General features: G+C 40.3%; 1 protein-coding gene across 1 annotated transcript in view; it reads left to right on the top strand.

Moving 5' to 3' along the window:
• The first annotated feature begins 2,905 nt into the window (after positions 1-2,905).
• The window catches only part of LOC116827244 (erythroid differentiation-related factor 1-like), a 60,150-nt gene continuing 36,158 nt past the window's right edge, over positions 2,906-26,897 (top strand). The window contains exons 1-13 of the mRNA XM_075072675.1: positions 2,906-3,088; positions 6,317-6,525; positions 8,115-8,181; positions 13,585-13,710; positions 14,258-14,382; positions 14,823-14,982; positions 16,874-16,975; positions 17,277-17,398; positions 18,667-18,778; positions 20,616-20,763; positions 20,850-20,958; positions 21,336-21,447; positions 25,648-25,825. Of these exons, the coding sequence (XP_074928776.1) occupies positions 2,972-3,088; positions 6,317-6,525; positions 8,115-8,181; positions 13,585-13,710; positions 14,258-14,382; positions 14,823-14,982; positions 16,874-16,975; positions 17,277-17,398; positions 18,667-18,778; positions 20,616-20,763; positions 20,850-20,958; positions 21,336-21,447; positions 25,648-25,825 (1,687 nt within the window). The 5' untranslated portion in view covers positions 2,906-2,971. The remainder of the gene's footprint in view (positions 3,089-6,316; positions 6,526-8,114; positions 8,182-13,584; positions 13,711-14,257; positions 14,383-14,822; positions 14,983-16,873; positions 16,976-17,276; positions 17,399-18,666; positions 18,779-20,615; positions 20,764-20,849; positions 20,959-21,335; positions 21,448-25,647; positions 25,826-26,897) is intronic.

Genomic DNA, 26,897 nt, shown 5'->3' with positions numbered 1-26,897 from the left:
CACTAGTTCTCCTAGCAATTAAACATCTAATTAGATAAAGAGATATCAAGATAGGTATTAGATATTTCTTTCTATCACTGATACTTCAGAAGTCTACTAAATCCTCCTCAATAAATCTTTGGGGAATTGTACGAGTGAACAAATGTAGCAAACTTGTCATTAGTTGGCTCTATCTGCTGAAAACAGGCCCGTGAGATCGCAGGGCACAAATCAGGCTACAAGGAAAGAGCTGTCAATGAGAAATTCAAGGTAATAAATGGTGAAATCGTCAGATGACAATGGGATATAACCTGCAGCATCTCCCTCTGGAAAGAATCTGTATAAACAGTGGGATCACTTCATCTTGTTGCCCCTCACCCACTCTGAAGTGAATATGGCAGGCATTTTCTTTTGTTTAGCAACACTTCACAATAATTTTTGTTAAGGGAAGTGAAGAATAACAGTCAGCTGAATACTAGGGCTGCTTTGCCCATTTTACAGACAGAGAAAGGAGGCATAGAGAGGTGAAGTATTTGCTAAAGGTCACACAGTGAGTTTTGGCACAACTGTAGGTAGAACCCAGAAGTCCTGACTAATCTAGAGACTAGACAACACTTCTAATAAACTGCTCAGAGAATGACATTTGCATTTTAGATTATGCTGGCTTGTTTTATGAAATGTGGACAGGTTAGTCTAACTTTAAAGGGAATTAAATGCCATGGTGGCAAATGCAGCAAGAAAAAACCGACACTATATATGAATGGTTCAGATCATCGCAAGCCATTTGTTGCTGGCAAGTACAAATGTCCAGATCCTCAAAAGGTATTTAGACAGGTAACTACCATTTATTTTAATGAGAGCTGCATGCCTAAATACCTTTGAGATTCTGGGCCAAAGCTCCTGGTGCTTTCTTATTCTACATCTCATCTTACTAGTTAGCTAACAAAAGAACACACATGGATAGTGAGATGTGTGAATAACAACTGCATTAACAAAAGAGAAAATGTAAATAAAAGTGCAAAAATCTGTCACTTGTAGGTAACTACCTAAGCTCATCTAGGTGTCAAAAAGCTGTCATTCAATTTTAAATTATACTACCAAACATACCTCCAGGCTTTAGTCGTCAACACAAGTTAAACTGACTAGTCAGAGTACTGTAAGCATCTGCTAAAGAATGTCTGGTAACTACAGACCAAAGCAATAATTTGGATGCCATTAGTCTTAATATTAAGGAAGCTCATGGAGATAGTTTACTGTAAGAACGTAAGAATAGCTATATTGGGTCAGACCAATACACCGTCTAGCCCAGGGGTGGGCAAACTACAGCCTGCGGGCCGCATCCAGCCCGCGGGCCGCATCCAGCCCGCCAGCTGTTTTTATCTGGCCCTTGAGCTCCCGCTGGGGAGTGAAGTCTGGGGCTTGCCACGCTCCACGCGGCTCCCAGAAGCAGTGGCATGGCCTCTCTCTGGCTCCTACGCATAGGGGAAGCCAGGGGGCTCCGCTCCGCACACTGCCCCCACCCCAAATGCCGCCCCCACAGCTCCCATTGGCCAGGAACCGTAGCCAATGGGAGCTGCAGGGATGATGCCTGTGGACAGGGAAGCATGCAGAACCGCCAGGCTGCATCACCACGTACGAGCTGGAGAAGGGACATGCTGCTACTTCCAAGAGCTGCATGAGGTAAGTGCTGCCCAGAGCCTGCACCCCTGAGCTTCTCCCTGTGCCCCAACCCCGATCCCCCTTCCGCTCTCCAAGCCCCAGCCCGGAGCACCTTCCTACACCCCAAACTCATTTCCAGCCCCACCCCAGAGCCTGCACCCCCAGCTGGATCCCTCACCCTCTCCCACACACCAACCTCAATTTTGTGAGCATTCATGGCCTACCACACAATTTCTATTTCCAGATGCAGTCCTCAGGCCAAAAAGTTTGCCCATCCCTGATCTAGCCTAATATCCTGTCTTCCATCAGTAGCCGGTGCCAGATATTTCAGAAGGAATGATCTGAACACGGCAATTATCAAATGATCCATCCCTTGTTGTCCAGTCCCTGCTCCTGGCTGCCAGAGGTTTGACTCAGAGCATAGAGTTGTAACTCTAACCACCCTGGCTAGTAGCCAGTGATGGACCTACCCTCCATTAACTTATCTCTTTTTCGAACCCCGTTATTCTTTTGGCCTTCACATCACCCCCATCAATGAGTTCAAAAGGTATTTCTTTTTGTTTGTTTTAAACCTGCTGCCTATTAATTTTACTGGGCAACATCTGGTTCTTTATGATATGTGAAGGGATAAATAACACTCCCCTCTTCACTTTCTCCATACCACTGATGATTTTATAGCCACCATATCCCCCCTTAGTCAGCTCTTTTCTAAACTGAACAGTCCCAGTCTTTTTAAACTGACTTCATACAGAAGCTGTTCCATACCCCAATCATTTGTGTTGCCATTCTCTGTACTTTCCCCGGTACTAATATAGTTCTGGCTCGGAGGACCAGAACGCCACACAGTACTCAAACTGTGGGCATCCCATGGATTTATGCTATTTTCCTACTGTTTAGCCCTTTCCTAATGACCGCTAACATTCGCTTAGCTTTTCGGATGGCTGCTGCATTCTGCAGGGGCGCCAGTTCCACACACGCCCAACATGTAACAGATTCGTTGCTGCCCATTTTATGAGGGCCACAGGCCCAGCCATGAAACAAGCCGCCTTCCACAGTGGAGCTTAGCTGCAGCCCCCGAGAGCAGCGCGCGGACATGCCCAGCCCGAGACGCACGTGCCCAAGCACGTCCGCGAGCTTACACAAGAGCCGCGGCAACACCTGTAGCCGGCCGCTTTCGGCAAGTCCCGCGAGAAGGAGCCTTCTCCGCGAGACTTCCGTTCTCCCCTTCCCCTCCGCTTCTTGGGCCGCTGCCGGCAGCCGGGGCTTCAATCTCTTTCCGGTTCTGCGGCAGCCTGCCCCCGCCGGGGCCGGGCTGACTGCGAGGCCAGAGCCAATGGAGGGCACGGGGCCCCCGGCGCCCCGGGGAGCCTGGGCCGAAGCGGGCCCCGCCGCGGGAAGCGACGTAGAGGGGTCCGGCCTTCTGACGGGAGACCCAGAGGAGCTGAAGCAGGTGAGCGGCAGCCTCCCCCACGCGGGGAGCTCGCGCTTCGGTGGGGCCCGGTCCGCTTGTGTGCTCCGCTCCCGCACCCTCTCACACGATGTCCTAGAGCCGAGGTGCCCGCTCCTCTCCTCAGTCTACGCACACGCCGGGGTGTCTGCCCTGCGGACTCACACCTAGGCTCTGTCCGTAGCCGGGGTATCGCCCACTGTATCCCCCCTGAGGTGCGTGGGAGGGGGTGTCAGCAAGCCGGGGACATGGCCACCCGCACCGTCTGCCAGCATGCGGCCCGGTTGGCACCTGTCACTCTGGCACACTGACGTGGTGGCAGTTTCCCATTGTCTGGGTGCCTGTCAGCCTTGAACTCTCCATACCTACAGTTACAGGGAGTGCGCTGTGAAGTGATTGTCTCACTCCACCCGTGGGTTTTCTTTTGACACATGGACTGGGCTGCCACTTAGGGATAGTGTACGCTAAAAGCTGTGCAGCTGCACTGATGCAACTGTGTCACTCTAGCGCATTAGTGAAGACACTGTTGACAGAGGAGAGTTGGCTTATTCACATTCCTGCGGGACACAAGTTATACCAACATAAGTGATAATTTGTATAAGCCTTAAGTGCAAAGTAGGGAAGAGGAGCATGGTCTGAGCACAGCCCTGGATGCCAGGCACACACAAATTCATTCTAGACACAAACCCTCCCTGACTTTGGGAAACAGACTTAATCACTCATTTTCCTTTCCGTGTCTTGAAGAGGGGGAAATAAATATGGGCCTACTCCAGAGGAGTTGCTAGAAATATATTTCTCGAGGATGAGGGAGTGCTTGTAAAGTACTTTGATAAAAAGTGCTAAATTTAAAAAATAGACATCTGTTAATCTTGTCAACATTGCACCTTACAATGATCACTACTGAGTTCAATTTCTTTCACTGGATTCTGCTTCATAGAGGTGACCTGATTTCAAGGTAAACACGTAAAGGTGCCTTTTTAAACGTTGGCAATTATTAGTAAGTGTTCTGTATACAATTAGAGAGGGTTCATTAGCCATCCTCTTTCAGCGTAACTCATAACACCACACATCTAGCTTCAGTTTCTCTTCTGTCACAGTAGGAATGACTTCTGGAGAACACCCCTTAGGTACAATTCAGTCAATTTAGGAGGTGGGTTGCATTGCTGCCGACACTGCAGTTTGACACCTGTTACGACTTGTATTTAGCTGTGATACTCTGAGTGCCTTTTCCAGACCTGTAGAAGAACTCTGTATAGCTTGAAAGCTTGTCTCTTTCACCAACAGACATAGAGCCAATAAAAGATATTACCTCACTCTCCCGGTATCCTTGGACCAACAAGATAAAACAACACTGCAAACATGTAGTAAACTGACATACCCTGTGAGGATAATGATGAACTGCTACCACAATGCAAACTTCCTAGTATGCCAAATTACTCTGTGTAGTGCTGTGATGCCTGAGCTGCAGGAGAAAGAAGAGGAGCTCTCCAGAGCCACTGTTGGGATGTTTTTCAATAAAGAAACCAGCGTAGCCTTAAATTCTCTTTTCTCTTCAAACCATTTTCCCTTCTTGCCTGCCTTCATTTTCCTTGCTCTGACTTCCCCTCTTCCTCCTCCACAAAAAAAAATAAAAATCCTACTCTCCTTAATATTTCTTTGGTATTTTAATGCAACAGCCAAAACTAGGGTTTGGGGCATAGCTGTTGAATCTTTGTTGCGTTTAGCCATACTGTAACTGTTGGTATCTATGCTTGTGTGCCCAATTGGGTTGCAAAGCCAAGCCCTCTGAAAATAGTAATTAGAAATGAAATATAGGGGTCCCTCTGGTCTCACTAAACTCAAGGTTGCTAACCTTCCTTATAAAAAGGAATATTACAAATGCGTGGCTCTACAAGATAATCAGTTTTTATTATTTATTTGCTATGCACTGAGAGTATTTGGTTCTGTACAAGACCGATAAAAATAACCTTGTTAAATTAGGATTTCAGCTTCTAGTATAGCTTAATTAGTGCAAATCCCTAGTGTAGATCTGATCTGGGGAAGTTCGCTTCAGTTTCATATTAAAGTAAACTGTACCAGTATAAATTATCTAGAGTAAGAGTTTGCATGGTGCAGCTACACTAGTGTCAGAAATCCCAGTGTAGATGAGATGAAGCTGCCCTGAGGCAATCATCTAAAAGAATTTTCATCTTTGTTGTCACATAAGAGATTACTGGTTACTTTTGCTATGCATGACTGTTGCATATTTAGACTTTACACCTATTGTATGCAGCATTGTCAAACTAGAAGCTCTAGTAAAGAGACCTACAGGGACAGGCCCCAGTTCAGGTCTTTTGGGGGTCTGCCTGGGCTTAAGGGTCTGTTCACTCAGATTCATTTGCAGAATCTGGACCTTTCCTACACACAGCATACATATTACTGCTGAAAACATTAACCTCTGTGGTGAAGAATGAACAACTGGCACATTGCAAAACAGCTGGACACCAGAAGGAGGGCTTGTTTCAGTTTTCTGTGTGGTAATACTTAAAATGCATTTATGTTGCTGTTTGTTTTTTCTCATTCTGATGTTCAGATGTTATGTGATACGCTGATACAGGTTGGTTACTACTAATCTTGTGGGAATGATGCATATTCTGCATATAGGTATAAAACAGCTTGGGAGGCTTAAAATGAAAGATGCTAATATAAGCAGAGCACATAGCTGCACATGTACTTAGTTAAGGTTGTCTGACTTGTAATACACGGTCTTCAATTATGTTAGTAATAGTATATTTACATTAGGACTGAGGTACAGTAGTTAAAATGTAATTATAAAACTTATTTATGTCAGCACATAATGCTTTTCACTGTTATACTTAATCTGTAATGAGAGCAATGTTCTGCAGTGTGTTTTTTTTAATTTAAATCATACAAAGATTTAAAAAGCATTTGCTTTATTTTACACTCTGGTAAGTTCCCCTGACTTCAGTAGCATTTCTCCAAGTACATAAAGTTAAGCATATGCTTAAGAATACTACTGAAGTCAGTGGAACTCATTACAGTGTGTGAAGTTAAATGTGTAAATCTTTACAGGATTAGGCATTAATTAAGTTGGGTAGAAAATGGCCTGTTGTTAATTATATTTCTAGTATAGTCAGTTAATAGAATTGAACTTACATTAAGTAAAGTCTAGTAACTTTTTAAGAAACTAATTTGTGAATGAAGGACTCTAATTTCTGTTCTGCAAACTAGGGATCGGTGTTATTTCTTGGAGGTAACGAAGTAAAAAGCAGTGCTGTGGTGAAATACTCATCTGCACCACCACAAGCAGCATTTGCTCGTCTTCAAGAGAAGACTGATTTGAAACTTCCACCTGCTAATTGGTTACGTGAAAGCGCCAAATTGGGACCAGCAGGAACAACCATTCTTGGCAACAGCAAGAAGAGCAAACTATTTTCAAGGTAACACTGACATCACTACAAATTGTTCTATTCTCTGTTATCCCTTCTGTTTCTCCTTCTTTTTTTGTCTTTGCACTCTCTTTTGCCTTCCCTCACGCAATATGCTTTAATCCTTCTTGTTTAGGAGGTGATTAAGGATACCAGTTATGATAGTAGATTTTGCGATGTGTATGCTGGCAACTGGACTGAGACAATCAAATTCATTTCACGTTGACTACAGACATGCAATTGGATGGTATCAGTTGGTCAGGCTAGATTGACTAAGTAGTAACAGGAATTCTGCTCTTTGATCATATAAGGAAAAAAGAATAATATTCTGAAACAAATTTGTAGCCTCCTGACTTTTGGTCAGGAATTGGCTGACGGCTTGGAAATTCAGCAGTAGGAATGGACATATTTATGGATATTTTCTTGCTATGCCTACAATAATAAATGTATGTTTTAAAAATAAAAATAGGTGGCAAATACCTAAGGAAAATATGGTGGTTTGATATTTTGGAAATTGGACAAGGAAGGTTCAGCAATGAAAAAAATGTCTCTTGTATCACAGCCAGTGTCAAATCTGAGATGATCTGCTGAAGCAGATTGGCATGTAGGATGGAAATCACACAGGGCTCACACATCTTAAATTGCCAAATTAGGGCTTAGGTGGCGCATAATTCTTGTGGACCCTTTGCTAACCAGGAAATTTTACCTCTAATATTTAAAAAACATTAAACAATGGGCAGACTTAATACATATGTTTTGATTAGGTAGGCTAGTGAATTCCTATCTTTACTTTCTTTACCTCTTTTATTTTGGAATTGTTCACAGATGGAAATGCACAAATTTCCCAGGGAAACACCAAATTCTAGTAGTTAAAGCACCAGTTCAGGCTGTGTGAATGTCTCTGGTCACATTAAGATAGATGGTGCATTCATCTCAATTTGAAAAAGTGGTCTACGTAGGAAACACTCTGCTTTGAATTACATGCAACTTGGAGAGATACAGGTTTTAAATAAAGCAGACAAAAAGTAAGGGTGTTGTGTTTATTAAAATTAGGCTGTTTTGTTACTGAGTCATTTTCCATAAAACTTATTTAAGTTTTAAAAATAATAAAATAGTCAACATTATCTTAAATGAAAACGAAAGGAGGAAGAAGAACAGCTCTTAAACAGGGTTTAGCTTATACAGTTTTAATCACTTAAAAGAACACAAACTTTTGGAAAATGAATGTTTATTCCCTTCTGGCAAATAACCACTTTTCATGATATGCTAACACCCTTTCCGTTACAAAACAAATAAAGCATCTTGTATAGTTGCCTTATCTCTCTAAAAAAATTGTGTTTTGTAATGACTGAAAACTGGATTTCAAGAACAATTTAAAGATGGCTTCAAAGAAACAACTTGTAACTTCAAAATAATATTGTGGTGTTTAGAGCTCAGATCCCATTGTACTTTTGTAATGGTTCTGTAGATTCTCTCTTTTTATTTTTATAACTATGAAAGAATGGGTTTTCTTAAAGAGGCACTAGGTACTTTGAGGAACAAGCAGTTATGTTTTAAATATCAAAATGCAATGGTTTAAACTTCTCATTTTTTTTAAATAGCTTTGGCATGGCATATGACTTCATTGACTCAGTTGGAAATGATGTGGATGTTGTGTCCGATTCTGAGGTATGTGCAGTTTATACTTCAATAATTCTTCAGTTTTGTAATTGTATCTTGATTATGGCTTATGCTACAGTGATTTTATTTTATGTAGTAATATTTTATTAAATTATTTAAGAGAACCTTATTTCAGTTTGGCTATTTGCTTATAGTTGTGACAACTGAATGAATAAAGTACAAATAGCTTCAGGTTTTTATTTAGAGTGTAGACATACCCAAAGATACAGATGGACAGAAAAGCATTGAGGAGAGGTGAGAAGCAAAGAGGAGGGGAAAAGACAATCCCCCCTCCCCATAATTTTACATTTGGGGGGAAAAAGTTGAAATAGTGAGCTGCTAAAATCAAGCATTCATGATATTGTCCCCATAAAGGCAGTGGGAGTTTTGCTATTGACCTGAATGAGAGCATGACAAGGACTACTTTAGTAGCCTATTTGAATGTATTACAGTAAATTCTACTATATCTAACTCAAGTTAGCAATAGGGGAAGAGCATTCTAGTAGCTTATACCCACACCTAGTCAAATGTGAGTATCTAGGGAAGACCCATTGCCAAGCTGTTCCCTGACTTGCTTTCTGAAAGCTCCTACAAGAGGTCTGTTCCCTATACCCTTATTTGGAACTCAGTAGGTCAGTAATGGTGTGGGGACAACTGCTTATCCACTGTGCCAATGGCCCTCCAACAAAATATTTGCATCTAAGTGAGGCATTTTTGTATATCCAAAACACTTATCAGTGGAATAATATTGTTATGGGACCAACCTTCCCTGCTTTTAAAATAGAGCCTCCTGTTTTACCTTGATAATTAAATATTCTGATGAATACTCAGACATTTATCATTTGCTTATATGACAGCTATATTATCTGTTGTACTCTCAAAAGTATTAGCACAAGATGATCATTATCTCCAAATAAAGATATTTGTAGGGCTTGCAGAAATACAATATTTTGGAATAAGTTCTTGGGTGGGGGTTGGGTTTTGTTTTTGTTTTGAAAATCTCTTGTATTAAATTCAAGCATTTAAAACATTTCTTTGCATAATTAATATTGTAAACTAACCTTGTATTTTCTGTGGCAGTATTATGCAATAACATTTAAACATGAATCCACATTTTCTCCTTAATGTTTCACTATGAGAATTTGGTTTTCTGTAGCATATTCAACATGTAACTTTTATGTTTTCAACTTCTTTCCTTTGCTTTCATTTTTGTGATCTTGAGTAACAATAACTCAGTCAACTAAATTCATGGAGGTTAAGTCCATTAATGGCTTTTAGCCAGGATGGGGTAAGAAATGATGTCCTTAGACTCTGTCAGAGGGTGGAGATGGATGGCAGGAGAGAGATCACTTGATCATTACCTGTTAGGTTCACTCCCTTTGGGGCACCTGGCATTGGCTACTGTCAGTAGACAGGATACTGGGCTGATGGACCTTTAGTCTTACCCAGTACGGCCATTCTTAGGTTCTTAACTTACTGTTACTGTGTTCATGCAAACTTTTTTCACTTAAAAATCCCTCTCTCATTTTAAAAGCTTTGGAGGTTTTCTTTTCAGTTAACATCAACTGAAAGGGACTTCTGTGAGCTCTGAGTTAGTATGTGCTAGTTGAAATAGCTCTAATATTGGTAGTGTAGGATTCAAATTTAATATTTTTGTTAATCCATTTGCAATGCTTTTCTAATTAATGAAACTTAGACAGATTGGGAAACCAATTTGCAAGTGCTGTTTAGGAAGAGAGTTTTTTTTTTTTTGGTAAGATTCCCACTAGGAAATCTGGGGAGTGAATCTGGGAGAGAATCTCATGTCTGCAGTCTCAGCCACCTTTTTGCCATCTTGTCTCTACTTCTCTCCACACAGAATTTCGTAAATTTATTCCAAGAGAAAATTAACAGAATAAATTATCTTTCCCCTGCTCATCTTGCCTTCCATTCCTTTTCAACAACTCTCTCCTCCCTCCCTCCCTATCACAGACACAGAAGATTCTTGTCTGCGCTGCTCCTTTAACAACTCAGTGGCCACATTCTATCTACTGATCTCACTGTGCCTGCTCTCATCTCCTCTGTTACTCTTTCCCTGAACGTTGCACTCTCCTCTGGCTCTTTCCCCTCACAATACAAGCATGCTTTAGTCTCTTCCATCTTAAATAAAACAAACAGAAAAAAAACCAACTCCCCCCCCCCTTTTACCCTATTTGCATCTCCGACTACCACCCCCCTCCCTTTCCTGTCTAAGCTCATTGAATGCATTGCTTACAACTGCTGTCTGGAGTTCCTCTCTTCCAGTTCCAGCCTAGATCATCTCCAATCTGGTTTCCCCCTCTTGCACTCAACATAACATAAGAATGGCCATACCAATGGTCCATCTAGCCCAGTATCCTGTCTTCCAACAGTGGCCAATGCCAGATGTTTCAAAGGGAATGAATAGAGTAGAGCAATGTCCAGTGATCCATCCCCTGTCATCCACTCCCAGTTTCTGGCAATCAGAGGTTTAGGGACACCCAGAGCATGGGGTTGCATCCCTGATAATCTTGGCTAATAGATCCATCAGTGACTGTCTTTCATGAACTTATCTAATTCATTTTTGAATCCAGTTATAGTTTTGGCCTTCACAACAACTGCTGACAATGAGTTCCACAGGTTGCCTGTGCATTATGTGAAGAATTACTTCATTTTGTTTGTCTGAAACCTGTTGCCTGTTAATTTCATTGGGTGACCACTCACTGAAACTGTCCTTGCCAAAGTCATTAATTGTTGTACGTGTTGTAATTGTAGCCATGTTGGTCTCAGGATATTAGAGACAAAGTGGGTGAAGTAATACCTTTTTTTGGACCACCTTGTGTGTCTAAAGTGTCTGACTTTTTTTCTTAGCCAAAGCTCAGAAACAGTACTACATCCTCAACCTCCTTGACCTGTCAGCCACTTTCAGCATTGTCAACCATGCGCCTCTTCTTGAAATCTTGTCTTTTGTGAGTCTGTCCTCTCATGATTCTGTTCCTACTTCTCTCATTACTCCTTCGGCATGTCCTCTGAAGGATCCTCCTCTCCCCCCAACAACTTTCTATGGGGGTTCCACAGGGATCTGTCCTTGGTCCCTTTCTCTTCTCTTTCTACGCCTTATCTCTGGGTAATTTCATCTGCAAACAAATTGGTCTGTCATCTCTGTGCTGACAATTCTGAAATCTACCTCTGTACTCCAGAGCTGTCTCCTTCTGTCCAATCTAAAATTTTGGTGTGTCTCTTTGACATCTCCTCATGGATGTCAAGCTGTGGGGTCAAGTTCAAAGCAGCTAAAACAGAGTTCTTAATCTCCCCCTTCCAACTCTAATTTTTCAATCACTGTGGACATTAGCTCCATTCTGCCTGTCATTTAGGCTCTTGAACTGGGTATCTGCTTCTACCTCCAGGCTATATCTAAATCTTAGAGATGTCAGAGTGAAAAAATCTGCACTGTACAGACTCTCCTATCCATCTACAATTAAATTCTGGTCTAGGTTCTCATCATTTCAATTAATTTATCATCCTTCTTTCTGGTCTTGCTCTCATCCATTCAAAATGCTGCTGCAAAGGTAATTTTCTTATCCACCATGCGTTGACCATGTCATTCCTTCACTGGCTCCTGTTTCTCTATCAAATCAGACATAAGCTGCTTGTCTTTGCTTTCAAGGTCCTTCATGGCCTGTCCTCTCTGTTTATCTCTTATTCACTCCGGAGATGTTGACTCCAGCCTCTGATCCCCCCATGATGCCATCATCTCCCATTTGCTAAAGTTTCAGACAAGCAACTTTCTCCCAACCATGGAGGAGGTGCTTGGGAGATAATTTTACAGAAGTTTACAAGTAGCTAATACATCATCATCCTTCAAAACTCTACTTAAAACTTTCCTTTTCTGTGAAGCCTGCTAAACACTTGATGATGGCTAAATTGCTGAGACCACTGCTCATCGTGATACCAGTTTTGTCTTATTTCTTCCTTTTACTCTGTCTGTTGGTTTGTATCCATCGGTTGTCTCTTGTCCTGTGCTTAGATTGTAAGCTTCTTGGTGCTTTTTTTGTTCTGTTTGTACAGTGCCTACACAATGGTGTCCTGGTCCAAGACTAAGACCCCTGGGCCCTGTGGTCCTGCAGTTGAATTAGTAGCATACTGAGTAGTAATATCTTGAGTGATGACAGCTGATATCAAAGGCTTTGGGTTTTTTTTTCAGATATACTACTTCTGTAGGAATGGGCTCTGCTTAAACTAATGATGAGCACATACATTTGCTATTACAGCTTCGTTGGCAAGCAAGGACAACTTCCACTTGCAGTGTAAATTAGACTCCAGTTGTTTAATAATCCACTCTGACTGTACTAGTTTGAAGCGAGAGATTTTCTGGCAGTGATTTAACTTTATAGACAAGCAATCCTGATCTTTAGTGCTTGATCACACTGGCTGCTGCAGTCTTAGTTGCTGCCCAAGGGCCGCCTGAGCAGCTCAAGCAGCTCCTGGGCCAGCTGTGCTGGCTGCTGCTGGGGCAGTCTCAGGTCCCCAGCATCAGCAGTAGGAGTTTGGGTGTGGGAGGGCGTTGGGGCGTGGGAGGGGGTGAGGGTTCTGGGTGGCGCTTACATCGGGCGAGAGAGCTCCCCAGAACCAGCGACATCCCTCAGCTCCTAGGTGGGGGTGTGGCCAGTGGCCCTGCATGCTGCCTCCTGCCTGCAGGCATTGCCCCTGCAGCTCCTATTGGCCATGGTTTCTGGCCAATGGGAGCTGCGGAGTGGGCACTCAGGGTGGAGGCAGCTGCCTAGCTATGCCTCTGCCTGGAGCCCCTCGAGCACCCCTGGGCCATCCCCCTCCTCCCCAAGATTTAGTCAGGAGTGTATAGTCAAAGTCATGGAAAGGTCACTGTCCTGAATTTTTTTTATGTCCTTGCCCTGTCCATGACTTTGACTAAAAATACCCATGACTAAAATGTAGCCTTATTGATACACCATGCTGCCACAATGGGTTACTTCCTCAGAGGGGACTATTAGAGCTACAGCTAAAAGCAAAAGTGGCAAGACATGGCCAGAGGAGCAAGAGGAAGGAGAGGAAAGCCAGAGGGAGAAACACAGAAGGTGGAAAATGGGGGCGGAGCTACAAGATGGTCTTTTTGCCTTCAGAAATGATGCCTTTTGTTACTGTCAGATAAGAAACAAGGCTTTCTGAAAACCTAGTTGAGGCATACTTGGTTCAGGAGTGTGAAATGGCTGAATGAAGGTATTTTTTTAAAACAAAAAAAAAAAAGAGAGAGACTTGTCCTTCTTAGTAAAATTTTTTTTATTTTTTTCCCCACTCATGATAGATGGTTTTTTTGAACACACTAATTACTAATCTTCTCTTTATAATTCAGTGTAATTGTGGGGAATATAACTTTTCTGTTTTTGTCTTTTTTGCAAGAACATTAAAAAACTTCTGAAGATACCGTACAGCAAGTCACATGTGAGCATGGCAGTACACCGTATTGGACGAACCCTTTTACTGGACGAGTTAGATATTCATGAGCTCTTCATGAGATCATCTCAGGTTGACCATTTGTTTTGTTAATGTCTTTGGCCACGTGGCATATATATATTTCAAGTGCAGTGTTGTCAGCACAAAGGTATAGCAAATGTAGCGAAATTGCTGAGAATTATATACAAAGACCAAAACATGTTCACAAAACACTTAGTTATTGTGGATTCTCTCTGGTTGCTGTAGAACTACAAGTTGCACTAGCAGATCAGACATCTTTTTAACTGAGGGCATTGTATGCTTAAAATACCCCTTTTCATTTAATGTCTTTGATATTGCTGGACAGTTTTACAAATCTATTACTCAGTCTTTTAACACTGCATGAAACTATAATCTGTTTTTTTGAAGAGTAGATTTCACTGAAATATGTTAAATATAACTGAATTCTGACATCAGAGTTCAGAGGTCAAGGCACTGTTGTGAAAACTTATCTTTTAACAGATTTTATTTTGTATCATTTCATTTTGGATGGTTATACTGTATCTGGTAAATGCTTAACTTAGATTCTTTCGTTCATGTGTTATTTCACATTAATTTTGTGCTTATTTATGCTGCTTAGACAGGGGACTGGACGTGGCTAAAAGAATTCTATCAAAGACTAATAGATCAGAAGTGGCAAAGAAAGAAGAAGAGTAAAGAACACTGGTACCAGAAGGCTATACTTTCCAAGTTTTTATATTACAGGTGGTTTAATTATATTAATTTTATTTGCATAACTTGTGAGTTCTACCCAGTTTACTTTTCTCTTGTTCATTATATTGAAATAAAAGTTAAAAATATGAAATTATCTCTTTATCCTAAAACAAAATCGAGAGAGGATGTAGTTCTAAGAATATAACACTGATGCAAGTAAGTTCTTTATTTAAAATATTTTAGTATCTAAGCATGATTTAGCTGAAAACACATTGCAGTACTGCTCTATCGGAAAAACATGTAATTTTCAAGGATTTTTAATATGATCCTGGACACCCGTCTTTCTGTTCTAACTGATGAATTTACTGGATGGGTATTGCTGAGTAGTTTTATAACTAAATCAGCATTTGTCTGTGTCTTTACTGCATTTTATTTTCACAAAAAATATTCAAAGAGAGATTTAATATCTAACCAGTTTGTCTTTTTGTCAGCATTAATGGTGATGGAGCTGCTCAGCCAGTTTCTTCCACTGCAGAACAGCATCATGAAGATCCAGCTCCTGATGAGAGTGATGAAGCAGGAAGAGCTTCCTGGCCAGCCCCTTTTGAAATGCCTTCTTCAGTATCTGAAGATCCAGGTTCTTCTAATCAGGTTAGTATGGGTTAAATCTTAACAGACCTTCCTTTTTATCGGAAAGCAGTATTTGGTGCCTAATATAAGCTGTAAAAGTGTAGTAGTCAAGAGTCCTCCTTTTATCCAAAGAAGCAGAATCTAACATAGAAGAGTCTAGCTGAGCAAGGCTTCTAAAAGCACCATTTTTGTCTTTCCTTGAGCAGTATTATATGGTACCTAATGCTTTATGATCTGTATACAGATAGACATCAAAAACTAATTTTGCTTATAGTTGATTTTCCTTAAATAGGATTAATATGTGTTTTTAATATATAATTCTAATGTTGGGTTTCATTCCAGAATGAGCATTTGCCCTCCATTGTAGTATACTTGATCATAAAAAACTGGAATACGTTTATATGTCTGTATTTTTAACTTGAATGTCCTGCCTGCTCCTAGAAAACAAAAGTATGGGAGGGTATTAGAAAAGTGATTTTTTTCATACAATGTATTGCAATACTGAGTTAGCGTGAAAAATCGTATTTGCGCATTTTTGCTCTTTGTTGGTTTTAGTCAATGACAATCTTAAAGGAACTGCATTTTGACAATGTGGTGTTTCTTCAACAGTCGTACTGAAAAAAGATGGCTCTTTCCTTATTCTGTTTCCTGTGTTCTTTCCATTGAGCTTCTATTTTAGCCTTTTTGCTGGTACTGTGAGGATGTGCTAAGGCGTGGTGATCATCATCATTTGTGGCTTTGACATGGGCTGAAGTGGATGAACCTGGAATCTTGAAGAATTTCAGAATTCTCTGTCTTCTCACAGTGCATGTTAATATTATTTCAGTATTTATTGATGTCAAAGCAAACATCCAAACTTACTGAAGCAAAATCTTGGTCAAACTGTATTTATGTTAAAGAACAGGAAATCTTGATGCTCACCAAAAGAGTGTGTTCAGACTGGTAGTTTTTTAAAATCAGTCATTCAGAATGTATTTATTGAACGTACCTGGAATTTTCTGCATTATGGCTACGAATTTATTAAGTGTAGTGGACTTTACACTAATGAAGACGAGAGAAAGTTAGGCATCCAGAAAGATGTTAATCTCTAAGCCATTCAAGCAGCATATGCAAATATCTATTTTGTGATTATATATCAAAGTAAACAGAGATCATATAGTATTGACTACCCCGAGTAGAATAGGTTCTACTGAACTCATACAATATAATACAAGCAATTGGATGTGCATTTTGATTGGTTAGTATTGCTCCAGACTTCAGTGTAAATGCTCATAAAGGGGCCAAAAAGAGATTGACTTGTGGCTGAAAACGTGTGCAACGTAGGAGCCAGATTTTTCTTTCTTTATCTTATCAAACAGTAGAATTGAATATTAAGGTTCTCTGAAGTTAAAGGACTTTGTACAATATTTTAAGAGTTCAGTCTATGCAATGGATGTTTCAATACATTATGGAAAGTAGTATTTGTTGTGCATGTAGAGTAGCCTCATAATTAATGTAAGTTTAATACATTTAAAATACTCCAGCATTCTGTTTACATTCAGACGGTAATGATCACCCACCTTTGTGAAGAAAATACCACTAATAGGGACACTAGATAACTCAGATGGTTCATAAAGAATTATGAAGATTCTCTGCTCTAGATCACCACATACAGATTGCATTGGTAAAGTTGTCACAGTGAAGACTTAACTTTGAACAAATTGTACTAGAATTCCAATACAGTAGCTACAGTAAGAAAGAACTGAAGTAAGCCACTGGCTGAAGAAAATTGTACACATTAAACAAAACAAAGTTGGAATTAAGGTTTTCACTTTTTATGCTTCTAATGTTCAGGATATATATACACTTTTGAAAATGGCCTGACTTGACCTCAGCAACAGAATCACTCCTTATGTCCTTGTGCTTTTCACAGGGAAGTGTGCCTCTTGAACCCTCATATGTAGTGGGGCATGTGGCCTCAGCCCCCAAAGAACAAAACCTGAGTACTTTGTTCAATGACGGGGAAAACAGTCAGGTATGCTTTATGTGGAATCTTAGTGGAAACACAATCCCCAGTTTAACACATCATTTTAAATTTGGCCTAAATTGGATTCGGGTTGGTGGTAAGGGGAGAAAAATTAAATCCTTTTGTAGAAATAGCTCTTGTCATCTGTGATCTTGGTCTTTTAAGTTACTGTGAACACATAGCATAGTCTTTGTGCTGTCCTTTATTTGCCTTTTTTGCATCTTGCTTTCTTATAGTAATTCTCCGGATTGTGATGGAGAAAAAATTAAGAGTGGATTATTTATAGATCCTTTTCTTTTTTTAAACAAAGGGACTTAAAAATGATTTTGTTCGGAACATCTTGTGGACCTTTGAAGATATTCACATGTTAGTAGGATCAAATATGCCTATATTTGGAGGTGGAAGATACCCTGCTGTGAGCTTGCGTCTCAGGTGAATTCTTAGATTAATGTGATGTGCATCCCAAACAACTCATTTGTTGCTTCAATTTCATATTCAGGGGTGGATGGTTGGGTGTGTGTGTGCGTGTGTGTGTGTGTGTATATATATATATATATATAATAAATTTTGTAGGATAATGTATTTCTTAATCTGCATTTAAAGATTAATTTTCTACTTCATTACTGAAATGGTAATGATTTCATAAGGTATTAGAAGGGTATTTCTGTGACTAAGGCACCGAATTGGGACTCAGGATGTCTTGGTTCTCTTTTTGGCTCTTCCTCAGACTTCTTGTGTAACTTTCAGCAAAACACTTGGGGCTTGATTTTTGGAGGTGCCAACTATCTGCAACCCATTGCCTTTGTTGGAGTTGTAGGTGTTCAACACTTCTGAAAATCAGGACCCTTATTCTTTGCTCTAATCTCCAATTTGTAGAACGGGAGTATCGCTTCTCTACTTTTCACAGATGTTGTAAGGATAAATACATTAATATTTGTGAGATGCTCAAATGCTGAAGTGTTGGATGCCATGCAAAATATGGTTACTGATACCAACCATAAATAGCTGAAAATATCTACTTGATGTTGTGGTTACTCTGTTCTCTCATTCTTTTGTTCTTGCTGTGAGTTCTTTTTGCCCATACATAGGTGAAGGAGCCCGGTCTCCTACCGCAAGGTTGGGAGGAAAGATAAGTCTATCTTTTATAGGGTGGGGAAGATGGAGGCAAGCTTAAAAAGTTGAAGCCAGTTTGGGCCATCTTTGTTCAAAAGACACCCAGGATTCACTTAGCTGGACACTGTAAATGCAGCCCAGAACTAAGGTGCCTTGGAAGAACTGTGTAAAAGTTTACAATGTGCTTGGCTCCAGCTAATTCTATTAATCCCTTAGATTTCTAAACACCTTTTTTAGGGGAAAAATTATGGGTGATCTCAGTAATAGTGTGGGCTGTAATTTTAAAGTGGTGACGGCAGTAATGTGCATGCATTCCATTAGCAGTAACATCTGCTAGTGTCAACACAGTGGTTAGTATAGCTCCTTCCATGTGCTAGTTTAAAATATAACCTCTGTCACAAATGAAAGCTTTTTACCTCAATTGCTCTGTTATCCTCATACTGACACACATAGCTAAGCTCTCAACAGACATTTATCGTAACTAGTGATTTTAAAAAAACAAACAAAACCTCTACTAGATGTACCCTGATGACTTAAAAAAAAATCGTTATTTGTTCCAAGCAATACCAGAAATATTTTTGTTGTAGGGATAACAACAAGCCAATAAACGTGTTAACAGGAATCGACTATTGGTTGGACAACTTAATATGTAATGTCCCAGAGCTTGTGATGTGTTTTCATGTTAATGGAATTGTTCAGGTAAGTCCTGATGTCTTACATTATGTCCACTTTACCAATTCTCTGATTAATTCAACTTATACATTCATAGCAATGAAGTTAGTATGTGGGAACTGGTAGCAACATTGCACTAGAAAAGTTCTTATAAATCTTTTTTTGAGAAACTGTAATACCTCCATTGTTTGTCTCTGCCACATTTTAAAGGCTGACTGCAAACAAAGTCCTGGGGCTAGAGATATCACTCTTGTTAGTTCCATGAAATTCTCTTCAGATGTGGCTGAACTGATTAACAATTAAAAAGAGGCCCTTCTTCCCCCACCACCTGAAAATGGGTTAACAGCCGCTTCCTGCTGCTAGCTGATGTACGTACTTCTGCCATTTGAAGTACAGGTCTCTGTGGTTTAGTACTGAAGGTATTCAGAATTCAAGCCCTGCTGAAGATGCATGAAGGGGACATGTAGGGTATGTTTTCACTAGCACCAGGATCGGCGGGCAGCGATCAATCCAGCGGGGATCGATTTTATTGCGTCTAGTCTAGACGCGATAAATCAATCCCTAAGCGCTCTCCCGTTGACTCCTGTACTCCAGCTCATCAAGAGGCATAGGCAGAATGGATGGGGGAGCGGCAGCAGTCGACTCACCGTAGTGAAGACACTGCAGTAAGTACATCTAAGTACGTTGACTTCAGCTATGTTATTCACATAGCTAAGGTTGCGTAACTTAGATCAATTACCCCCCCCCCCTTCCCTCTGCTCTGTAGACCAGGCCTTAGTTTACTTTGTTTCCTTACTAACACGCAAACCTAGGAAATTACAAATCAGACATTAAAAGAATGTTATCTATGTTGAAAAGTCAAGCACTTCAAAGTTAGGAAATTCCAGATTTACAGATGAAACTTTAATATTCTCTCTCGTTGTTGTGTATTATGATAGTGTCTCTAATTACATGATTGCATATATAGTTTGTTTCCACAGGACTCCTGTCTCATTTAGTGTACAGCTGGATGCACAAGGAGGTAGAACTAAGGATGCCTGGGCAACTGTTAACTCGTGATGTTTTTAACTTTTGAGTGCTTGACTTTGTAATCGGAACAATGTTCTTTAAACATAATCTTTATATTTAGGATATATATTGTGGTAGCATCTAGAAGCCAGCGAGGTTGAAGCTGTTGTGTGAAGTGCTCGGAAAACATGAAAGGGCCAAGTGTCAGCATTTCCATTTTGAATGATCGTTTGTTGATATTTATAGGTGTCTCTTATAACTACTTCCAAATTTTAAGAAGTGTACAACTCCAAACTCAAAGTAAACTTAATTTTGCAGATCTGAAAAATCTTAAATTATACAGCAGTCTTAAAATTTGTAAAGAAAATACAGAAATGTTATAAACTAGTGTGTAGTAAAAGTATGGATCTGCTGTCCAGTCAGTACAAACTTTATTTACATTACTAATATATATTGATGCAACAGAGTTAATTAACTGTAAATGATATAGTCTAAACCAATATATTCAGTATAACCACATTCATTCTGCATCATTTTATTGAGATTACTGTATGTGTTAAATGCCAGACCACAGAATTTAGCTTTGTTTCGCCCTGACCAGTAGTTTTATTAAAAGAATCATACACAAAGCAATTTACAGTACAAAGGGTGTAAGTAGTAAAATTACACGAACATAATTGGATGCAGCACTAAATTCATAGCTCATATTTTGAGGGCTTTCAGTATTAGCAAACATTAATAATGGAACTCCTGTTTTCAGTTTAATAGATTATGAAAGGCTTCTCTGTTTGTATAGCCAACCTTAGTATATAGTATGAGGATTTTTCAAAATATGTTTAAAATACGTTCTATACAGAAATATGAAATGATCAAGACTGAAGATATTCCCAATTTGGAAAACTCCAATTTTTCTACCAAAGTGATAAAGGATATTGCTCAAAATATCCTATCTTTTCTGAAATCTAACTGCACCAAAGAAGGACATACTTACTGGCTATTTAAAGGTAAGCAGTTCCTTGGTTGGGTTAATAAGTAATGTTTGAGACCTATATATTGTCAGGCTGGCTAATGGAAAAATCTTCTTTTTCAGCAAGTGGAAGCGATATAGTAAAGCTCTATGACCTCACGACTCTTTGTGAAGAAACCGAAGATAAATACCAAAACCCTTTCACAATGCCAGTGGCAATTCTCTTGTATAAGTAAGTGTGTCTTACAGAAGCAAAACTCTGTTGCAATATTTTACTTAATTAGATTTAAATTAAGACATTAAGTGTCTGTCTTGGGCACTAGGCACTCTGGCCATCAGTTAAAAAATGCAATCCAAAAATTATAAAACCAAAACATCACCACATTCCCCTTATACGTACAACAATCAGCCAGCGAAATCATGATATTAACTGAATCAGAGTCTTGCCATTCCTCAGATTTCTCTGTCACCTGAGTCCTTCTCTGGAAGCCTGCTCAAAAAGATGGGATTTGTAGAATGCTTACATGTGCAGAAAATTAATAAGAAAAAAAAATAATAGACACAGAAATGTCATTGAAGTGTCTACTATTTTATACAACTTTCTTTTAGAGTTGCCTGCAATATGATGATGAAAAAAAACCAGAACAAGAAACACTATGGCACCATTAGAACATTGCTCCTTAATTGCGTTAAGTTATTGGATAAAACCAGACATCCACAAGTAAGAATTCTATTTTAATACATTTATTTTTAGTGCAGAGAGATGTTGTAGCTTGTATACAATGAAAATACAGATGTTGATCTACCTTCAACTAAAAGCACTAATAAGGTAACCAAATGCTATATTAATTACAATGTGATTGCAGTGTGTTAGTGAGCTCATCTCATCCTCTTATGCAGTAACAATGGGCCTTGGTTATAAAAGTTTCCTGGACTGAAAATGATAATTCAAATGTGCCTGCCTGATTTTTTTTTTAATTTATTTTTTATTTTTTTGTTAAGGCAGAACCTCACTTTTCTTATTTTGAAGATCTGAAATCCCTCCTTATGATTAAATTTAAACTTCACATTAAATTTTCTTTGGGGGAAAGTTCTGTAATCAAGACCAAGGCTCTTTCATGCTTAACACTGTACAAACACACATTAAGAAACCAGTCTCTGCCCTGAAGAGCATCTAATCTAAATAGACAAGACAGCCAGAAGGTGCTCAGGTCTGGACTTGTTGCTCTAAATCTGGCCCTGAGTATTCCCACTGACAAACATGAGCTTGCTTCCATTTTGGCAGCAGAGGATAACGGGATATGTGTGTATCTTTCAGCATCCTCTCTGAGTCTGTTCCCTGTGGGAATGATGTATTAGATTATGAGAATCTAAAGAGGCTTTTGGGCTCAGATGTAGAATTGCTGAATGGACCATGATGTCTCTGAAGCAACTGTGCACACAGTAAAATGTATTAACTTGCAGACCACAATACAATACTTTTAAGGAAATATAAACTTTGCAAAGAAAAATAGCTAACACTGAAGCTCATATATTTACTCTAAAATTTCACTTAAGGTGGCAGTTTCCTAGCCTAGATTTAAAACATTTTATTCAGACTGTTACTGTTGTCAAATGAAAATTGACTCTGTATATGTGAAAGGCAGATCTTGAAACAACCAAATGGTGGTTGTCATCTGGACTCAATGTATAGCTTAGAACATAGGGAGTTAAATTATCAGTAGGATGCTATGGATCAGAGTTATGAAGTGCCATAAAAATAATCTTAAAATATACTATTATAGCTCAGGGATCACTTTTAAAATGGTATATCTATCACCATGGTAAAGGCCATGATGTTAGCGTTCTCTATCTACTTCATTACATCTGTATTTTGGTATTAGACGTAGTGTTGTAGGGGAAGGGATCCCAAACTGTCTTCCATTCTTTACCTAATCTTGCATAGGGGAAGGAAGTGACTTCTTGTTCCAAATTCATTGTTGCTCCTCCTTTCACCTAAGTGGTGACTTCCTCCACCTCCTGGTTCTCATCACACTAGTTGCTCTTATTTATGGATAAGGACCTCAAAACAGCTACTACTATTTCCTGAAGTACCTGTTTCATAGATACATAGAGGGCTTCGGTCTTCTAAGATATCCATTAAATATGGTGGAGGTAGGAGGAGAGCGAAAAACATAGGTCTAATAGGTGAGACTTTCAAATTGGTTGTATTTTGTCTGCTCAGCAGTCTAAATACCTCAAGTCCAAAATATAATAAACCATGGGGGCTAATATAAGCTTTTTGCGTGAACACTCACTGGCTCTAAAAAAAAAAAAAAAAAAAAAAAAAAAGGAGATAATACAGTAACGTACGTACATTTACTGTCAAAAATAAACTTGTCTGTCTGTCTCTCTAGGGTTTTGTACTACCATGTACGTCACAGGTGGTATTTGCAGTTGACTTAATACCAATATATGAAATTAACCTTTTTTTATAAAGGCCAGATGAATTAGCCAAAAAGTTTCATTGATATATCCAGAGGTTTTTCCTCACAAATAAGTGGATCTTATTTTACATGACTGAGAACTTAAATCTGCCGATTATCAGACTGTGTGTGGAATTTTATTAGACAAATCTTTCAAGTGTGGCTATGAATCAGAAGCATACTTATATATACAAACAAAACCAAACAGAGAGTTATATAGAAGAGAATACTACGTCTCTATTATTTTATTTGTGAGTAGTGTACAAAGAATCTCTGTCATGAACCTGTTAGGCCGCTGCACAAAGACACAGAACAAGAAGCCAGTGCCCCTGCGCCAAAGACGCTTAAAAAATTTCCTTCCTTCGTTAACACAGACTCAGAGACAACAGCTGGATAGAAGTACAGACAGATGGAGTAACCAAGGGAACAAGTGAGATCATAGTAAGTAAATATAATAGACTGTATTCTCAAGCACACTAGCAATCTGAGGGCCACATCAAGAAAAGGAGGATAATGAGTTTCATGGGGAGCATCTCCCAAGCCTGAGGGCAGTGTAACAGAAAGAATGGAGGGCCAGTTGAAATATTAACAGCGAGGAATGGGCCCAACTGGAGGTGAGAGTGACCTATTCAATGCTGAATGTGAGAAGAGGTTGGGTGGGGATAGATCATGAAGAGGCCTTGAAAGTGAAGACAGTAGTTTGGTTTTGATATGTAAAGAAGTGCTATAGAAGCCAACCCAAAGAAAGGGAGACATTAGTCCAAAGCAACAGGCTGAGAATAATTATCTTGCAGCTGGCATTCCGAATGGATCAGTGGGCACAATTACACTTTTCAGGCTCCACAATGAAGGGTGTGCGATATAGCAAGATATGAAGATGAGGAGAGCCTGGACATGAGTTTAAGCGCGGTGATGGTTAAGAAAGGACATATTGTTGGGCTGTCATACACAAACCACTTCCTGTAAACCTGTGCTCTAAATCTAAGCACCCACTGTGGTGTGCCCTGTAACCATGAGGACGCTACTCTGGTGGCACTAAAGGTGTTCGCTAGTGCACGTGGTCCCCAAGCGTGGTGCCGGGGCACCATGGCGCCCACTGGGGCATTTATGTGTGCCCAGCAGGGGAGAGAAGCCGCAGCCCCGTGCCTGTTGGGGACAGAGAACTCTGGGGCTGCAGGCTGCGGGCACCGGTGTTCTCTGTCCCTGGCAGGCGTCGGGCCCGCCTAGTGCCCAGCCGGGGAGAGAAGCTAGGCCCCGCACCTACTGGGGACAGTGCTGCGGGCGCCAGTGTTCTCTGTCCTCGTGGCTTCTCTCTGCACTGCCCAGAACTGTTGCCAAAAACAAAAACTGCTCCCTCTCTGCAGAATGGACCGAATGTTTATGATATTTATTTTGTAAAAACGCCTTAATTTTTCTTACAGGTAGATAAAAAAGAGCAAATTCACATGGTAAGGTGAAAGAGTAATTGCCAAATAATTTAATTTAATACCTTTTACATGTAAAATTACCCTTTTTATCTTATCTTTATCTCTGAGCTAAGAGTGAAAACATTATCTAAAAGTTAAATGATGATTTTTGCATTATTTAATGTACAAATACAAAATAAGCCTTGAAAAATTGTTGGCGCCCGCCACACACTTCTGAAAACATGAATGTGCTACTGGCCACAAAAAGGGTGGGGACCACTGCCCTAGTGTGTCCCTATTAGAGTGCTGTAGATTAACACCTCAGCTTGCCATGCAGTACATGTTTCTGTAGATATACTCCTAGAAATGCAGTATTGTGAGCTCCTGTGACTTTTATCGGAACTCTAGCAATTTTGGGATTGTTTTTATCCTGTCTCATGAAAACATGATGATAGGCTGCCAATTCTTTAATTTTCTCTTATTCAAAGTGGCCACCATCTCTGTTACTGTCAGTGGGGCTGTAGCCAGCAAGATGGTCTTGGTTTCCTTACAGTCTATCTACATGTGGAAGTGCCCTTAATAAAGATGGCTGACACCTGCCACTGTTCTCAGTGAGTTTGAAGCCGCAATGACAGGCAAAATGGCTGACATGCTATGGCTCAGGAGAGCTAGACAGGACACAGGAACTATGAGGTCAGCTGAGACACTGTGCAAGAAGAATGGACAGAATGAGTAGGAGTGGGATGCTGTGGGGACCAGGAGGCAGATTTTGGAATTATAAGGGAGTGGGGAAAAGGGGCTGTGGGGACAAACAGGAGGCTGAGTGGGGGTTCAGAGAACAGTGAATGAGTGAGAGAGAGCATAGAATGGGAGCTCCCTCAGCAGAGGGATAATGGTAGGTGTGGGCAGCTCTGTCTGAGCAGTCAGGGGAAGACAGAGTTGCGTTGCCAGCTCTTGCAAATAGATCGTAAGTCATGGGATTTTGGCAACTGGAGGAGGAGCTCTCACAATGATGCAAGCAGCTCCTCTGATCCTTTGATTTTTTTTCAGGGCTGGGCACATGGGCAAAGCTGTGTGAGAGCCTTGGAGCACAGGATACAGATGGGTCTTGCCACTGAGCTCTGCCTTGCATGGCCCTATAGCAGAGAGGATGGTCCTTGGAAAGAGAATGGAGCGGGAAGTCAGGGGAAAGTCCGGACCCAGCAGCAACACTTTCTTGTCTCCCACTGCTTGGGATGACTACTCTACTTGCGATCCAGACCAAGGAGAAGGGAGTGTCAAGATAGGAAATATATGGCAGTTTCCCTGTTACCCTCTGCTCACTCGTAAGATAGTAAGTGGAGTCTCCATCTGAGCAGCCAAGAAGAGGCATGTATTTTTGTGTACATGTGTGCACACGCACACATACACAGAGGGAAGTTAAGTCAAGACATACCAAAATACATGATATGATATACTTATGGTTTCTGGGGCCAATCTCATGATTTTGGGAGAACTGGTTTGCGATTTTTTGTTTGTTTGTTTTTTTGATCACGTCAGGCTGGCAGTACTGAACAAAGCCTGCATGTGAGGACCCAGAAAATGGTCTGACTTGAAGATAACACCCAAGTTACAGGTCTGAATAACTGATAGGATGATGATGATCACAGTGTTTGAGAGAGGAGGTAGCAGGGAAGGTTTGGAGGGGCAAAATTAAGAGCACTGTTTAGCTATATTGAGCTCAAGCTGATGGGTAGACATCCACAAGGAGCTGTTGGAGAGTGAGACTGTAGTTTGAACAGAAAGAAATGGATCTGGAGTAGACAGGTAGAAGTAAAGGCCTGCAGCCAGAATCGAGCTTTGGAGCTCTGTAGAAGTGTAGTGCTGTTTTGCTGGTAGTCAGGTTAGATCTCAAATGTCTCAGTTACTCTCTGTGTCAAGAAATGTGGCGAGAGGAATACAAAGTAATATATGGAGAGGATCGCCAAGAACAATCTACTTAGGAGGGAACTGAAGCTAAAGTTTGTTACTACGTCCATATCTCAGGGCTTTTGTTACTTTATAAAGAATAAAGGCAAATCTCCAAACTGGCATAAATTTTGACCACAACCTGTTTATATGTTCATTGTATTGACAGTAGGGTTGGGATGTTGACCCTTGATAGGGTCGTAAGTCTTAGTTTCCTGTAAGTTGTTTGGTCATGCACATCTGCACAGCCAGTTTCTGCTTTGTGCACCAGTGGTGTGTTTATCTTTAAAATTCTGATTTAAATTTTTATTGTTCGCAGCGATGGATGTATTTGAGCTTGATTTTTTTTTTTT

The sequence above is a fragment of the Chelonoidis abingdonii genome, chromosome 15 (assembly GCF_003597395.2).
Source record: "Chelonoidis abingdonii isolate Lonesome George chromosome 15, CheloAbing_2.0, whole genome shotgun sequence".
Taxonomy (NCBI): domain Eukaryota; kingdom Metazoa; phylum Chordata; order Testudines; family Testudinidae; genus Chelonoidis; species Chelonoidis abingdonii.
Note: the sequence above shows the minus strand (reverse complement) of the source record. Positions and strands in the feature narration are given on the sequence as shown.